The sequence below is a fragment of the Acipenser ruthenus genome, chromosome 49, assembly GCF_902713425.1.
Source record: "Acipenser ruthenus chromosome 49, fAciRut3.2 maternal haplotype, whole genome shotgun sequence".
NCBI lineage: Eukaryota > Metazoa > Chordata > Actinopteri > Acipenseriformes > Acipenseridae > Acipenser > Acipenser ruthenus.
The window spans coordinates 6,815,934-6,833,945 of NC_081237.1; the positions used below are offsets into that span (position 1 = coordinate 6,815,934).

General features: G+C 40.9%; 2 protein-coding genes across 2 annotated transcripts; one reads left to right on the forward strand and one right to left on the reverse strand.

Moving 5' to 3' along the window:
- Positions 1-101: 101 nt before the first annotated feature.
- Positions 102-5,450, reverse strand: LOC117962629 (growth hormone receptor-like). Its single transcript, XM_034911739.2, has 8 exons — positions 5,231-5,450; positions 4,553-4,682; positions 3,812-3,984; positions 3,376-3,551; positions 3,031-3,196; positions 2,826-2,913; positions 1,961-2,030; positions 102-1,509 (listed from the first exon to the last, which is right to left on the reverse strand). Exons 1-8 carry the CDS (start codon positions 5,301-5,303, stop codon positions 811-813), a joined length of 1,575 nt encoding a protein of 524 aa, XP_034767630.2. The 5' UTR covers positions 5,304-5,450; the 3' UTR covers positions 102-810.
- LOC117401276 (uncharacterized) lies at positions 5,446-14,660 on the forward strand. The gene is made up of 7 exons (XM_034911744.2): positions 5,446-9,073; positions 9,337-9,432; positions 9,886-10,031; positions 10,559-10,829; positions 11,669-11,850; positions 12,648-12,706; positions 13,714-14,660. Exons 1-7 carry the CDS (start codon positions 9,007-9,009, stop codon positions 13,862-13,864), a joined length of 972 nt encoding a protein of 323 aa, XP_034767635.1. The 5' UTR covers positions 5,446-9,006; the 3' UTR covers positions 13,865-14,660.
- Positions 14,661-18,012: the final 3,352 nt, after the last annotated feature.

Here is an 18,012-nt window from a genome sequence, read left to right on the forward strand (position 1 = left end):
ATATTTAATAACCAACCAAATACACATTTATGTAGTGTAAGTAACTAAAATCATTTGTTTTATGAATCTTCTCAAAATACAGGAGCTGGTAGAGTGTTGAATCAAAAGAAATACTTCAGTCAATAATACAATACATCATTCTTTTATTTATTGACTCATTTCTATATACATTTCTATATTCTGAAGTGTTAGTAAAACATGATAGATACATAATTTGCATGCCACAGACAGTTTTCACTATGTCCACTCTTTAATTATTGTTTAAATTAAACACTTCTTGATTTTACACACATAACTACTACAGCTAACCCCACACTTCACTACAGTTCACAAAATTACATATTCCATAAGTCTACAGTGCTTGATAATGAATTCCAGATTTGCACAGGGATAAATAACTAAATATATTATACAGGTGAAATAATCTACATTATTGAATTTTGTGTTTGTTAAATTTTTTGCCTGTTTAGTCATAGTCAGTTCAGGGTAAAAAAAAAGAAAGAAAAAACATTACTTGCATTTCCAGTATCATGGATGAGTTTGCCTTATTACTGGTACACCCACTGCCAATTGGAAAATAAATATTTGCAGAATGATTGCAAAACGTACTGATGTGCTCCTCTGCTTTTCGGCTTGCACACTGACCTGATCGTCATGCCTCACTCTTGGGGGTTGCTTGCTCAGTATCTGAACTGACAATTTATGGGCAGAACTCTTGTGAAGGAATAGATCCATTTAGATTTCTCAATTAGGAACCACACAGAACTTTACAAACTCTACTCTTCAGTTATTTTGTCACAGTATGTGAGGTTATAGAGTAACGTAGTAGTTGACGTCGTTCTCTGGTAGCGTAATGCCTTCATGCGGCATGCCTTTCAGATATTCACTAGTGGCACAGCGTTGGCCCTGCCTCCCTGTGTGTGCATTACACTTGGCACAGCCTTGAATATAACCATTAGCAGCCACTGTGATGACTCCTCTTTGGGGTCTGATGTTGGCCACATAGGAATGAAAAGTAGTATTTCCACCGTCTTTGTAGAGTGCATTCGGGGAAGGTCCAGTCTTGAAGTTTTCTTTTCCAGTTTTGGTGAGCAGACAGGCGGAAGCGTACGTTGTGGTGCTGTGCTGGGAGATCTCCGCGCTCTTGATGGCCTCTGCTCCTAGACTTGTGCCCACCAGAAGCCCTGCTTTTGAAAGTAGTCCCGCGTCAAGAGACACGCTTTCGGTCTCGCTAGAAACCGAGTCGAGAGAGTCACGGATGAGGGATTTCCCGTTTTTTGGGCAGCAGTCTGTTTCAGCGCTGCCGATGCTCTCCCAGCCCGAGTCGCTGCCGTCGATGGAGCCGATGGTCAGGGGCCCCTTGGTGACGCTCTCTGGATCTCCCACCACCTTTGTGTCGTCTTGGAGGTCCAGCTCTGGGAAGTCTTCCCAGGGTTCCTCTTCAGGCTCCATTGTGCTGCTCACACTGAAGAAGCCAGAGAGTATGCCAAGCTCGGCTGGACTGCCGCTCTGTGCAGAGTTTCAGACGAGGAAATTAATTGAAATTGAGAAATTGTCTGTGATTAGCATTTTGGAAACCGATTATGAAACATACATGAAAACATGTACTAAATGGTGATACAGGGGTATTCAATAGGATACTGAAGCTATATATATATATATATATATATATATATATTTTTAAACCTTATTTAGTACTTGGCTTTTCAGGCATTATTTTTTTTAACCTTTCATTCCAGTGGGATTTATACAAGCCAATTCAGAAATCACTGAACAAATGGGATGAATAATCGTGTTTTGAATCAAAACACAAGTTTGAACCTTATCTGTAACTTGCCGTTTATACATTAGTCCAGTGACTTCTGATTCAGCCTGTATCGTATCAGGTTCACCTGTTTGCTCACTACCGGTCACCTGTTACCAGTCTCGAGCACAGGAAGCAGCCTCCGGTATTCTGTACCTGTAGCAGGTCTGTGTTAATCCCTGCAATCTTGGGAACAGGTATAGGAGGCAGCAGCATGGCTTTAATTCTGGAAGCACAAAACCAAACATAATGAACTAACAGCACCCCAGCATTTTTAACAAGGTCACTATTATTAGTCTTCCTGTACAGTGCTGCTCAGGGTGGTAAATTAACAAAGCACTGCAAATTCTGACAAGGCTCAATACGCCTAGCAGTAGTTTTAGAAGTCAATATGTGCTCTACATGTTTCTTTTTAAACCTCTGTACTATTTTAGGATTGACTATATGTTTCACAGACCCTGATTTAACACTACTGCCAGTCCAAGATTAGTGCTAATCGTGGTCTGTGAAACCAGCCACGAGTGTTTGACCTTCAGATACTGAATGCATCATTCACATTAGTTCTGCACTAGTATGTTTCTTGTACCAGGCCCTCACGGTACGGGCGGTTTTCCACCAGCTATTTCTCTGGAGCCGAGCAGGGCCAGGGGCGAGGTTAGTGATTTTCATCATCATGTCAGTATGTTGCTCGTTGGATCCAAATTACTGCTCTCTCCTCGAGAAGCGTTCTCCTCTTGGCGTAATTAGCCCGTTGCTGCATTTCATGTATACTCAGTAATATATGAAAACGAAGAACAACACAACCATAACCTCTGGATCTGCCATTCCTGACTCAAATACAACGCCTCTTAATACCCCATCATCTACACGCGACTCGCCACGTTCGTTGCGTGTGTCGTCAGCTGCACGACTCGGGCTCTGCAGTGGAAACAGCCAGGCTCCTCCTAAGCAGCCCTGGCTCTGCTCGGTTGGACAGCGGGAAAGAGGTATCGGAGAGCGTGTTGGGGGTCTCGCTACTTACCGAGCTGTACTGCAGAGAGTGTAAAGTAGAAAGAGGGACAGGGCCATGGTGAGAGGAGCGAGCATGACCCAAGCTAACGAGACCGCCTCTGAAAGAATTGAGAACAGGGTTATTATTTTATAAGTTGGTTTTTTTTTTTGCTGTGCTAGGCGGTGCTGCAGAAACTGTTACCACGCTGGCATGGTTTTACAGGCAGCGCGCTCACCGCTCGCAGGAGCTGATGGGTTCTTGCAGTCGAGAATAAACCCGAGGGTTTTGCTGAACTGGCTGAACTGCCCCTCGGACAGAGGCTTGCAGCGGACCTCCACTTCGTAGTAATGGAGAGTCTCCAGGGCGTAGAGCGGCAGCGAGTTCTGCGGCAACAGCTGGCTCTGTGGAAACAGAACACACTCTTAGTTTTAAGGAAAGGGTTGCATATTGATGTCAGACTGAGAGCTTTAGCTTGCAGCACAATATACTATGAGAAGTAAAGTTTGATAGTACCAGTGGGATACCATTTTTAATGTCAGGGTAACAGCATGACACAATCCAGTCTTTTCAAATGCCTTACCATTTTCCACTCGCTGTTGGAGGACCTATAGCGGAGCTGATACTGTAGGGATATCCAACCAGAGTCCACGTCTGCAGAGGGAGGCGGAGACCAGCTGATTATGACATCAGCGTAGTGGGTGGAGTCACTGCCATTCAGCAAGGTCCAGGTTAGTGACACCGGGGGGTCAGGTTGTACTATTGAACACAAAAATGGATCAGTCCATCAGTTCCATTATTCAATCATTGAAAACAGTTTTGCAGTCACCCTCTTAAAATTTTAAATTCGCCACAGAGTACCGTAGCTTTCAAATGACATGTTCTTAGTTTTACGCTTACCCTTTTTAAGAGATTTTTAAACGTACTGATTGAAAGGAAGTCTGTGTTAAGTTGCCAGTTGCCTGCCACTGGCACATATAATGCAGGCTAGGATCAGCCACAGTTTCTAAACGACTTACAGATATCAAGGAAATCAAAGTAGTGTGGCTGCGAGTTGACTGCTCCCCACTCTGTGTCGACACGAATCATGAAGCAGTATCCAGTCCAGACAGATGTGTACGTTTCGTTGAAGTAACAGCTGTTCTCTCCAGATGTGACATAATCTGGGCACTGCATTGGGTCCTGGCATCCTCTGAAGAACATAGCAGATGATCAAAGATGCACCGTATTAGTGAGTGAAGTTTTACAGATGTCCGGGAACAACGTGCATTCAACCAATAGGGAATTGTAGTCTTTTAAGGGATATCAAACTACAAAGAGTTGGAAAAACTCATGCCTGAAACTGTAATGATATAATTTAAAACACATATTGTAAAGCCAGAAATATTTGGCAAATCACACCCATAGAAAACTATTTTGCTCCAGAAATGCTGCCGCCCTGTTGCAATACACTGAGTATGTATTGTTAGTGGAATTTGATATTCGTGCCAAAAATGTTTGCATTGTTTTTTCATACGTGAAAAAAAGCTCCCAATATAATTATGGCTTTAGTATTCGCCGTGCCTCTGCAAAGTTTGATGGCACGTTGAACACAGTTGTAAGGCTAAGCCATTGAATTGCAAAATAGAACTGAATCCAGCGGGAATCCAACTCAGAATTGGAACAGTACCAGCTAATTGGAAGCAGATGAGGGGCATTGATGAGCATTGCCTGTTTGTAAAAGGTTTTTATGTTCCGAAAGAGTTAACACAGTTACTCACGATTTGGAGTAGAGAACCTTGAAGGCAGGGGTTCCAGTGAGGTTCCCATAAGCCCCCGGATCCCACCAACATGTGAAGGTCTCCTGCTCAGGCGACCGGCAGCCAGTGAAGAAAGGTCTGCCGTCACGACCTGAAATAACAAAAGCAGCATGTCTTCAAATACATAACAAGTAAATTGAGCGTCTCAGAAAAGAAAAAAAAAAAAAACAACGCTTCTTCCGCTAACCCATAGCGGCAAATGGCAACACAGTACATAATAATCGGAAATAAGGACCACATTACTTAAATCATTTGTTTCACTTTAGAGCAGCACTGAGTCATTTTCTGGTGAGAAGCATGTTGTGGTAATTGGGAGCACTCAGAAAATGGGGTTTGTTGAATAGAATCCATTTATATCTGATTGTGGTTGGCAGACAGGCTTTTTAGTGCTCTCGGCTGATTTATATGTTACTAGAACCAATTACATTTGCAACTTGGTGTATTAAGGGCTATTAATTATGCTAGTATTTGTCCATATACTTAAATATACCTATGCGTGTGTGTGTGTGTGTGTATATATACACACACACACACACACACACACACAGTAACAACAGTATAGACTGGCCCACTATCTCATATATGAGGCACGTATACCTGTTCTAAATGGGGGATCATATTATAAAGCGTTATACTTACTGTAGTTGGTGGATGCGGACAGACTGACCATTGCTGTAACCACCACAATGACCGCCGTGGTGCTCATGTTCATTGGTCAGCGAGGCTTTGCTTCTGAAGCTAATGTTTTTCCTGTTCTTGAGAAACAGATGAGACTGAATGCAAACAGAAGGGAGATCAGCATGGGGCGCTAAGACCTTTATGCTGTGGTCAGGAACTGACTTGTTCATCTTGGTAAAGAAAAGTTTTTACATGTGTCTGTGGAAACTCCCGGTGTACTGCTGTCTCTCTTATTGCAGCTAATAAAGGTAATTCCATTTAGGGGGTCTGATTTTCATGTGTTTGTTATTGTTTTTGGGTAAAAAACAACAACTTGGAATAGTGTGGCTAAAATCACTTCCCTTTAAGGTGTCATTGCTTGGTTTAAATAAATAGCGCCACCTGGTGGACGAGTCAAATGTGAATTTTAGTACAGTCCAGGCAGCATATATGATTGCGCTCACCTTTGTGTTTCTTTAGAATCCCGTTGATGAATGGCTCTGACTGTTTTTATTTCATGTGATAAAAAAAAAAATCGTAGTACCGGTTTTTATTTAATTTCAATAAAAAAAGAATATGCAGAAAATATATCATTATTTTTTGACATTGCGTGTAATATATCCTTATATGCCCATTCTTACATTCCCTGCATTATGAAAATGCTGAAATATGAATTAACGTACTACATTAACATTTGTATGTACACAATTGTATCTATAAAATCCAGTAAATTACATTAAGAATTCATAATCTTTCATATTTGAAAACATTCCCCTTTTTAATGTAAAACATGTTTACAAACAATTGCATATGAAAATACATGATGATATATTTATTACATTTTTTAAAAAAAATAATGGATGTGCAAAGTGCCATTTTTAACTATTACAAGAAAATCATTTTCTTAAATGTGTCTCGAATATGCACATCATAAGCAGCCCTAAAGTGGATAAAGACTTACCTTAGCTTGTAAAAGGATAGGTCTGCCTCTCTCCCTCCTGTCTCTCCCTATGAGATGTCAGCTCATCTGTGACAAATGGAGAATCTAGTCTATTGCAACTCTATCAGCTCACAGCTCAATGCAAAGGCTGTCCTGTTGCTAAGACGTTACCAGTTCTCTGCCTGCCTGGATATCTGTGTCTTTTGGTATGATGTCACTGGAGCTCTAAGCTCTCAATTTAGAAATGCTTTGTGCTCTGGTGTGCAATTTGCAAACTGTACTTTCTTGAGCTCCTATAAATTGGGTTTCACTACAAGCTGTGTCTCTCATCCAAAAAGATAAGGGATAAAGTGGCTTCACTCCAATCAAGACTTTAGTAAAACGATAAAGGCCTGGAGAATGCTCCAGTGCGTGGTTATGACCCTTGTACTGTTCTGTGCCCCGTGTTCTGTGGCAGTCTGTACACGAAGCAGGCTGTGAACTGCGCTGACCGCAGGTATTTTTATTTTACTCTAGTACAGCATGGGTCTTGTCTTTTGAAAACAATAAAAAAAATACTGGTGGTCTAGATGGCACTGGCTCTGGCTGCTGTGTTTTTGTTTAGTCTAGCCCTTATTAACTGTCTAGTAGTTGTTTTTCCGTTGTATCAAGCATTGTTTTGTACTCACATTTTGTCTTTAAAACATTTAAGCTAAAGTTTGTTCTCTTTCAGGCACAGTAGACAGAGGAAGACCAGTGGGAAATCGTTACAAGCGCAGCAAATAAAGACTTTTTAGTTTTTTGTTTGTTAGTTTTGTACCTCAGCTACGCTGGATGCATGCAAACTATCTAATCCTTTTACAGATTTCCCCAAATGTAGCACATGTTGAGTAAGTGTATCGACTCCACTGTTACAGGCAAGGCCAGAGCATGGCTGCAGTATTTCATTCTGAAGAAGCTGTTGTAATGAGATCTTCTGGGTTTGCATTGCCTGGCTGACCATTTCATTGCAAAGTCAACTGGCATTCACCCTATAGAATTAACTCATTTTGCTTTATAAAGTCAAATGTTGCGTTAACATATTGAATTGCATATTGCTTTGTAGTTTTCCATATACTGTACTGCCATTATGACTTTTGGTAGTAGATATCATTTTGTAGTTTCTTTGATTACATGATGTTAAATAAAAGATCAAAATTATGTTCATAGAGTTTTTTTTTTTTTAAGTTGTCTCAATTCTAAAATTCTAGGTGATGCAAAACTTTTGGCCAGAGCTGTATATGTAGGAAAGGAAACGTCCCCTTATCTTCGGCGCCGCTTGACCCAAAGTCAGACCAAAGCCCAGCATCCGGGGATAGGAACGGGTTTTGAAGCTCAAAGGTACATCCTTTGATCTGAGCTGCACAATCAATGTGAAAATGGGCGATTGTCAGAAACAGCCACAACAAGAGAGACTTCAAAGACAACAGACTTAATCCACAAAGGAAAACTATTGCAGTGTCTACCACTAGGAGTTTAGCAGGGATATACTTTGATAAATTAGGATTTATTATGAGATGCAGTACACAGCCACTTCAAGTGCAAATCTACAAAGGCACTGTATACATGACTACGATTTCACAACCATGAAATCTTTGGGGGGAAATAAATAAGATTTTTATCTATATGTACATCCAATACATGTGCCCGTTAAAATGTACTGTTTTCTAAAACATACTGTAGATACATTTTATTAAGATTAATTAACATAAGCAACATCTGATAACTTTGCTGAAGTTGCATTTACAGTGATCACAGTGGAAAGTTTAAAACCACCCTTTGTTATTGAATTTTAACCCACGTGTATCATTATTCTGTAACTATGTGGCTCGCAAAATCCGCTACTTTCATCCTTCTAACTTCTAAGCAGTCCTCCTTAGACTCTTTTAGACAGACGAGGAAAGATCCGAGCAACTCGCCCAAATCACTGCTGCATATTATTTTCAATACCCTGAAAGGACCAGCAAGTACACTACCTATTTTTACAACTTTTGCAACTAAATAGCTGTCTACTCTGCAATATGGATCTTAAAAGATAGAAACAGCATGCTACCTGCAGAACAAAAAGCTGGTTCTCATCTATAATAGTGCTGCAAGATTTATACAGAATGCAGATTACAAGGAAGGTACCCCATCCTCAAGGATTATATCCTGGTTAAATAAACACATTTGACATTTGAAAAAAAAAACATTGTCCTTACAAGTTTAAGATATTTAGTCAGTTGTTTTTTGGGTTTTTTTGCTGCAAGGCTTCAATAATCTTAAGCACTGGCCGGTTATCTAAACTTTATTCCTAAACTCTCAAGTAGGACAGCGTGAAATGAAAAGCCATTTGTTGCTGCGTTGAATAAACAAAAGGAGGATCGTTTTCTTTAACCCTGAACCCCAGCTGCTGCTGTTTACATTGGCCTGAATAGCTTTCGTTTCAAGTCCAGGTGCCAAATACTTTATCTCCCACATGAAAGATGATTAATGCAATGATTGCTGTGCCAAAGTGCCTTGACCCCCTTAAAACCGCCAGCGCTTAAGCTGCTTAAGCAGTTAATTAAGTTGAAGTGGGACTGTAAGCAAACAGAGTCAGGAGAATTCCCAGCCCAGGTGAGAACTTGATTCTTGGAGATTCCCTTTGAAGTGCAGCCCCCCTCCGAAACTCGATTAACCCTTTGGCTTTGAATCCCGCTGGTGTTTATCAGGCTTATCCAGTGGCATTTTGTGAGGAATATACAAGCCCAAGCAAGGCTGGACATAAATATCAGCAGCACTCAGGAGCTTTGCAATCACAGCGCAGCATCACTGGAACATGAGGAGCCTAGCAGTGAAGATGCTCTCTCCCTGCCTTGTCATTGCACTTTCCTTCAGCCTTGCCTGTAAGTACCACATGCTTTCAAATCATATCTAGCAATGTCTTTCACTGAATTACAGCGTACCATTACTGTGGAAATGTAGATAGAAGGTTTTTTTTTAGATCAAATAAATGCATGTTTGTGTATTAGTAATGTGGAATATTAAAATGACTTGTATAGTGACACAGATTGACGAGGCATATAGAGAAGTTGGAGATGTCCAGTAAGCCTGTAAACCCTGTGCTGCAGGGGTGTTTAATTATGGCTTTCTTTCCTGTGTGTTTTAGTTGCTGCGGTGCTCAACAGGCAAGGGGACCGGAGGAATCTCTTCACTGACAGAGGCTGCTGTAAGAGACACAGCCACTTCATTTATGTGGGCCAAGGTATGTTTAACAGCAGACAGCTAGGTGTGTTCTTTTTGAAGAAGACAATGCCTGAGCTATCATTGGCTTGCACAGTAGTGTTTGGCCCTGATGATATTTTCATATAAATAGTTTTTGTTCAAAAGAACCAACTTCCCAAGTTTCGGTATGTTTTTGTCGTGGGAAAGTGTTTGAAAACAAACAGCGGAGGTACTTGTAGGCTTTTGATACCATGGTAACTGCACTCGCTTATTTCTCTTTAAATCTTTAAATGTGTTTATGATGTAATGTACTGCATAGTTAATGATGTAAGAGTCTACTGTTCTGTTCTATTGAAACCTTCAGGCATCCTGGTATTGAGTCTATTCATCCATACAATGCAATGAAACATTAGCAAGGTTTATACCTTGTGTCGTGCTTTTGAGTGTGTTGCTACTCTGTACTGAATTTAATCTTTATTTTTCTCTCCAATAGATATCTCCGGCAGTCCTGTGAGTGTGGATGTCGGGGTGTGCAGGTCACACTGTGGGGGCTCCCAGAGAAACCACGCCCCCTATGGGTCAGGATATTCAGGATACTCCAAACACACATCTATGCTGGATTTCCTCAGGACCAAGAAGGTAAAGCAAAAAGAGTCACTTCCCCCTGATACCACTAGGTGGTGCTAATGCACATGCTGTCATGTCATTTTCCATCTTTTCAATAGTGCCCTCCAGAGGCTGTGGGATCAATTGTAATACAGTGAATTGCTAAGATTTTTGGAATTACTAAGACAGTTCTTGGAAGGCAGAAATTTATGACTAAGAAAAAACGCATTTATTTTTTCATAAAAAGTAGTAAAATGCTCTTAAAAATGCACATATGCATTTATATATGTGTCTGTGTCTACATTCATTGGGTATTAAAAACTGTAATAATTTTTGTGCCTCCTTCCTGCCCCCTTGTGGTGAAAATAATTGTTTCTTTCAACTCATCAGTAGTACTCAATCGTACCAGTCAGGTGGTGTTGTGGATTTCAGGAGGAAAAAAAAAAAAAAGCCTACAATGTTTTTTAATAATAATAAAACACATTCATGTTACGAAACTATAAATGATCAAAGTCTTACAAGTTCAACACTGAATACGCCTCTCTGTTTCTCTTCCCCAGCTGCGTGAACGCCCTGCCCCCGAGCTGTCCGCGGCTGCGGGTCTGGAGCCGTCCTGCCCGGCAGGGTCTGTGTGCGAGCCGACAGCAGTGCGAGTGGAGCGCGTCCTGCTGTTCGAGGGGCTGCGGGAGGTGGAGGTGATTGATGAGTGCCGGTGCGAGGCGAGTCCCGTGCAGTGCGTCCGCATGCCAGCTCTCAAGACCTTCTTCTTTGAGACGCCCTATGAAACCGTCATCGACACGGGCAAGTGCTCTAGCCCTGCCGTAACCACAGGTATGCGTCGCTGCAGACACCAAAGCAATTCTACCCTTATAAAAACAATACAGCATCGGCGGTGTGCTGTTACTTTGTGGTACGCTTTAAAAAGTGGTACGCCATGAACCAAATGATTTTACCTCAGAGAACAAGGAAACGCTCATCTGAACTGGGTACGATGTACTCAGTTTGGCTATTAAGCTGAGGGAACACGAAGCCACTTTGCAGCTTGGAAGTTCAGGAGACTGGGTTTCAGGCCACTGCACGGCACACCATGGGAGACTTGGGTTTTGATACAGCAAAGGTTGTCTCAAACTAGGTCTCCTGAAACCAGGTTTCAAGACACTGTACCTGAAAAACTGGCTTTGTGTTCCCTCAACTTTTTTTTTTTTTGACAATTCATTACATTTATGTGACCTTAACTGATGAGCAACAAATTGGGTTCTCTAAAATTATAAACCTATACGATTTTATGGTTTAACGACAGGTTGTCTTGTTCATAGTGATTTGTGCAGCCGTCAATCACAGCTCTGGCGATGTACCACTTTCTGGCCCTTCATATTGCAACATTACTGCTTCCAAAATAAAGCTGTACTTTTTTTTTTTTTTTTTTTTGTAAGGCCAGTTCATATAACCCTTAGCAAAACAATTGTAAATGAGCAATCTAAATTAACTATCAAAATAAAAACTATGCTTATTTGATGTCGTTCACAGCTTGTGTTTTCACATTCCAAATTCAGTATGTATGTCGCACTCAGTTTGACCTGCAAAACAAATGGTACTGTGCTATTTATTGGAATGACATTCTGACAGTACAACCTTGTTTTTTTTCTCTCTCATGGTTATTTTCTGATCAGACGGCTTCTCGTGTGTTCCCACGAAGTTCCAGTCTGTGCTGGTGGAAACCCCCAACAAGGTGGAGCTGGTGCAGGCAGTGGAGACGTGTGAGCTGAAGGAGAGGTGCTACAGGGTGCCCTATCTGGAATATTACTACGAGACTGTCTACAGCGCCAACGGAGTCAAGGAAGAGAAGCTCAAGGTGAGCTACGCTGCACATGGCCTCTGCTGCCTGGGTACCAAGCTGTGCGATGCCCTAGCAGGTCAAAAAAACCCAGGCGTCCGCCGAAACATTTGTCTTGCATGACCTGGGGTGGGAGATTTTAGGAGAAGCCACCCCCTGACACTGTGGAATCTCCCTGGATTACCGCAACCCCCTATTTGGGTTATACCAGGGTTATCCCAAAAATAGGGGGGGCAATGCAACCCAGGGATACAGGTCGATCAAATTAACCCCTTTGTTTCTTACAGGGGAGACTGATACAGCAAAGTTGCTACAAACGAGGTCTCCTGAAGCCAGGTTTCAAGCCACTGTTCCTGAAAAAGCGGCTTCATTTTTCCCTGTACAGCTATGTTGTCCTGTATATTTTATAACATCCACAGTGGGTCAACCAGTTCAACAGGAACTTTCCCTGCCATTTAAAAAGAATGAAGTGATTCCCTATAAATATGTTGCACTAGTATGACCATACAGAAAATAATTCCTTACTGTTAGTATCAAAAATAAGGATAACTTTTCATTATACCAGTACGCTATTTGTTACAGCATGTGATTAATCTGCTGCCTTGGGTGGCATCAGTAATTTTGCAAATTGCTGTATGTTTACCACACACAACATGTGCTAGGGAGTGTATTCACAAACAGACTCCTCAGAAACCAAACCAAAGCACTTAAAATGCTAACTAACTGGCCCCTAACTCCCCCAGCTGGGTGGGGTCTCTGCATATTCACCACATGCTGGGTCGTAATCGTCTCTTTGTTTTGTTAATTTTCTCCAGGAAATTGACGTGGGCAGATGCTTGGGAGCCTGTTCCCCAGGAAATCGCTGCCTGCTCAGGTAAGTACAGCTGGGGCAACATCCCCACCCTCCTCTCCACCTCACCCCTGCAAACCTGCCAGTTTACTTTAACACCCGAACCTCGTGTGTAAACCTCACAGGGAGGGTGCGAAGTGCTTTTCTAACAAGACCTTAGAGCCAGCTTGCACCACCTCATGTTTAAACGACACCCCTATATTAGACACGGCTTCTAAACACAGCTTTGAATTTTAGGGGTCGATGTTACACAAGGAAGCCTTTTGGGAGCTGTTAACTTGCAGCTGACACTTGGAAGCAATTGGCCACCATGTGCAGCAGTCAGGGATTGGAATACACATTAAAGGGGCTTTTTGTTGGTTAATAACCCTAGCACAGGTTTACAGCTGCCAGATTGATCCGTCCCTTTAAACACCTGCATACAATACATGGTCTTAACCCCCTTTGCTCATTGTGCAACTGTGCATGTACCACATTTCATATCCATGCTATACTTTTTAATGCATGCAGTTTTGGCAGGGTAACGTCTCATACCCCATAGAAGTGGATATAGTAATACTGGTGCAGCAACTAGAAAAAAAGCACCACCAACTAACACAACAAGCAGTTCATAGAGAAGTTTGTTCAAGTTTGACATTCAAATCATTCGCCAGTCACAGGTTAACTGTCTAGCTTTCTAAAATGTATTTTTTATAAGTGCCCCAGTGCTTGGTGAAGGATAGGGTTTATTTATTCTCACAGGATAGCGAATAGCCAAGGTATAGCATCCTATTGTATCCTGCAACCCTGGTCCAGGAGAGCCACAATCCTGCAGGTTTTCTGGGTATCATTAATGGCTAAAGACCTGGAAAAAAATGTTGACCAGTTTAAAAAAACATGTGGTTCAGTTAATTCATTCATAAGTCAGGTGGAATGAAAACCAGAAGACCCTGCGGCTCTCCAGGACCAGGGTTGTCCACCCCTGTCCCACAGTGTCCTGTTTTGTGGTTTTGAGGAGTCATTTTCCGTGTTTTCTTTCTCGTGTGCTCCAGGGATTCCCGTCACAGTGATCAGTGTCTGGTGTGGGCGGAGGGATCTTCCAGCTCCTGCTCGCCGCAGGAATACGAGAGCTACACTTTCCGCAGTCGGAATGGCCTCATCCGCACCGTGCTGGCCATCAGCTCCTGCAAGTGCCAGTCATGAAGACATCCACCCGCTCGGGGGGTTACAGCACAGCCTTCACCAGGACTCCTGCAGCAGCCGCTCAGCACATAGACAGCAACCAGAGAAGAAACTGCTGCCACTCAATTCTAAAGACTTTTAAGAACCATGCACACACGACACTGGCCTGTATATACATGTGATGTGTGGGAATGTGTAGGGGGGGTTCATCTTCAAAACGCTGTAGGAATCATGATTGCAGTCAAGGTGAAATGGAACAGCGTGGATGAAGGCGTGGATTGTTGTATGCTCTGTACAGGTGATCCATCAAAACGGGTTTCGAGTATAACTCAAACTCCTTTCATACGTGTATGCTGGGTATATATGTCAAGGGGAGCAGAGAACTGCAACGTGACGTATTACATGGCAAGAAACGCTGAAATTGGCTTTTTGAATAAGGTGCACGTTTATGTTCAGCCCACCAGGTGGTGCTGTGCTGCAGTTAATTATGGAATTGGGTGCTGTACCCGTCTGTTAAAATATGATTCGGTAAACTTCACTGACGCCGGGTGCCGTGGATCTGGTGCACGCATTTCCTTGGTTGTGCCTCTGTAATAATAAATAATACTGACAAAACTATTTAAAGTACAGTTTTGGGCAGAAACATTGAATACAATTTCAAGAGACGATCAGATTTCAGTAATGTAGCCTAAATCAGTTACACGCAGCGTAAGGACGTGCTTTCCCCGAACTAGAAGAATCTAGTTGTATAATATGTATAATATGGTGAAAAAGTAAAAAACAATATTTTGTAAATAAAATGTATTTGAAAATGGAATGACGTCTCCGTGATGGAATTTAGAATGTGTGAGTTATTGCGTTTTCGATTAAAAATAAAATAATTGCTAGGTTTTGACGAGAATAAGGGTTATTCCTGATGTGGTAAACATGTCTGAAAAACGACATTTACAAAATGTACACTCTATAATATTCTAGTGGCGTCTCTAATAAATAAGAGACATAGGGCTTGATTGTTAAAGCTATGCCAAAGTTTTATTAGGAGGAAAAACAACGTAAGGCTGAAGCGCCAAAGTCTGAGGGGTGTGTTTCTGCTTGAGTAGCTTTATAGGGAGGTTTTCCCAATTCTGCGACTTCTAATTCTTTGTCTGTTTGTGAATGAATATGTAACAACACCAAAAGAAACGTTTACAATTCTATAAGAAATGTTTCGACTGGTAATCTTTCTCAGTTTCTTCAATGTTAATGCATTCCTAAGTGAATGTTTTATTAGTGAAGGGATCTTCCACAGCAAACTACAGTGCACTTTACTGTCAAAATAGCCAAACAGAGAACTAACCTAGAAATGCAACTTATTTTTAATAAGAACATAAACACATAAGAAAGTTTACAAACGAGAGGAGGCCATTCAGCCCATCTTGCTCGTTTGGTTGTTAGTAGCTTATTGATCCCAGAATCTCATCAAACAGCTTCTTGAATGATCCCAGGGTGTCAGCTTCAACAACATTACTGGAATTAATGATGAACATTAATGATGAAGCACTGTACACTGCCGCTTTACCATTAAATAAAATCGTCCCAAAATGTTCAGTATTCATAAAAAAATATTCGGGACAGATTTACTGAGAGCAGAGCAGACTCCGGCAATGTTGGATGGGATAAAAACACAGGGTCCCGGATCACGGTGTCTGTTTTGCTGGTACCGAATCTGTTTTTATTAACGAATTTGAAAAATAAATAAATAAATAATAATAAAAGAATACAATCTCAAAGGGAGTTTTCTCTTCGTGATATATAGGTTTGAAAGGAGGTATGACTACAGTGTACAAAAACGAAATAAAAATAAAAGGTATTTTATTGAATTGAATAAAAAACAATAACACGTTTAGTGCAGTGTGTTTTGCTTTTCTTTCTACATAGCTGACGCTGAAGGTTAATTTTCCCTAGATAATAATCAATTACCACATTCCTGATTGATTGATTTCATTTTTCCTCATCGGCATACATTGAGGTGAACAGGGCGTGGCTTGTTTCGATGTGCAATTTAGCAGCTTGGAAAAGTTGAAAGGCAGGAGCTGGGTGTGATTCTAAGGGCGGCTTGCCAGGATTTAAAATGATGAAAATCACCCCAGTAAATCATCATCAATCAAAAACCAGAGAAGCTAATCTAATTAAACGGAGATATACAGCAACAATATGACACATGCAAATATATAAAGGCAGGTCTTGTGAACCCCTTAAATGCTGAAGAATAAAGATTTAGCGCTGCATTGTATTGCACTGAAACACTTTACACGCCCATTCAATATTATCAAAGACCTTGATCACTGCATACACTAAATAATCTATTCGTACTGATCAATCCGTAATAGTATGTATACCACTGGTAAATAATCAATGGGCTATACTGTTGTATTTCTAAGTCTAAGATCATCAATATTATATACCGAATGCTGTGTAACGCACATTTACAATCCCCAGTTAACGAAGCTGATAAAGTCGAATGTAAATGACATCAACTTGATGTTTATCTGGATTATTAAAAGATAACTCCGCTGCGGCCGATGAGATGTGGATGCTTTGGCAAACACTCCTCCCTTAATGACAGTGCATGCAGCTAGCGTTTATCCTTCTACTAATTGCATTAAGAGTTAACAAGCTTTGCCGCTCCCCAAAACTCCCTGCATTGAATAAACACGGTGCACATTTGGCTGCTGTTCTCCAATCCGTTTCTAACAGTTTCAGCTTCTATTTGCACTGCTTATCTGTGGCGTTGTTCTCATTAATTCTGAGATCGACGATAACACAAAGTCAACCCAACGGTACATCGGTGCAGAATCACTGTATGCAAGGCTGTAGTCATTGCTGTGTAAGGTAAACGGCAAGCCGTACTGTATGCGCATCGCTGTTGTGTATAAATAAACCATTTATGTGCATGCATGAGCCCTTACATTTTTTTTTCATGGTGCAGTTTCCAGTCCCAGATTTTTAGCTTCTGGCTCCACTCCCCTATGTCTAGCTCAGATGCTTTCATATTTTGTCACTAGCTTCCGTATTTCCATCGATCAAAAGTTGATCTGAATTATAGAAAAGCCGCAGAAGCGCATCGTGCTTTCTGCTTTACATCATTATGTTTCATGACTCGCGGTGACGTGTAATATGTTTTATGGATTGCTTTCCATATTGCTCTGTGTCATTATGATTCGTATGGAGAAGTACTGTTTTAATTTGGCTGTGTCTGGTTCCCATGTAGGAGTCGGGGTTTCATATGAAAAGGTGTGTTTTTAGTTGACTGCTATTATATAAATCAGGTTTCATTACATTATTCACAGGTTGATTAAGATCATACATAAAAGCACGACGTTTAAAGAAGCGTGATACATTTCTCAAGTAGACTTTGTGATTACAAAGATATTAGATAGCGTACTTAACCAAAAAGCGTCTGAATAAAATCTATAGCATCCCTTTATCTGCGCACCACGTTACTGGATCCTCAGCTGATGCCCTATCCTTGCACTATTGCACAGTCTTTGTAGATATAACTTGTTGTAATCCTAACTTGTTGCATCCTAGTTCATATTGTATTAACAGTATTATTTGCACTTACTGTAAACCACACTGTATTATATCTGAATCTTGCATTGTAACCCTGTACTGCCCTGTAACACCTGCAAGTCGACTTGGATAAAGGCATCTGCCAATTATTTATTTATATATATATATATATATATATATATATATATATATATATATATATATATATATATATATATATATATATATATTCTCCGAACACATTTACAGATCTCCATTTTAAATTAGAACACCGTATATTTTAAATATGTTTTGTGGTTGTAGCCTACCGAGGCTATTTTGTATTTATAGTCTAAAACTAGATAGTATTAGTTCTGATAGAAAGTTACAAATAGCTCTTTGGTGTGGGGAAACTCAAAGCTCGTTTCAAAGGGACAGTACCTGAACAAAAGAAAGCTATTAGGCTACTATAGGGATCTCATAACAAGTCTTTATTCTTCCTAACCGAGACTCGCTGAGGAACATTTTTATTGGTTTCAATTCAATGTATTGTTTTATTGCTGCAGACAATACCGAGTTAGAATTTTAATTTAATCATTCTTATTGCTCGTTATGAAAAATTGTTGTAGACCAATTGT

Excerpts from the sequence above, each read along its gene's own strand:
- LOC117962629 (XM_034911739.2), bottom strand. The coding sequence starts at position 5,303 with ATGAACATGAGCACCACGGCGGTCATTGTGGTGGTTACAGCAATGGTC. Across the intron at positions 3,552-3,811 it reads CTTTGATTTCCTTGATATCT|TACAACCTGACCCCCCGGTG; the intron begins GTAAGTCGTTTA and ends TGTGTTCAATAG. Across the intron at positions 1,510-1,960 it reads TTAACACAGACCTGCTACAG|AGCGGCAGTCCAGCCGAGCT; the intron begins GTACAGAATACC and ends AACTCTGCACAG.
- LOC117401276 (XM_034911744.2), top strand. The coding sequence starts at position 9,007 with ATGAGGAGCCTAGCAGTGAAGATGCTCTCTCCCTGCCTTGTCATTGCA. Across the intron at positions 11,851-12,647 it reads TCAAGGAAGAGAAGCTCAAG|GAAATTGACGTGGGCAGATG; the intron begins GTGAGCTACGCT and ends AATTTTCTCCAG. Across the intron at positions 12,707-13,713 it reads GGAAATCGCTGCCTGCTCAG|GGATTCCCGTCACAGTGATC; the intron begins GTAAGTACAGCT and ends CGTGTGCTCCAG.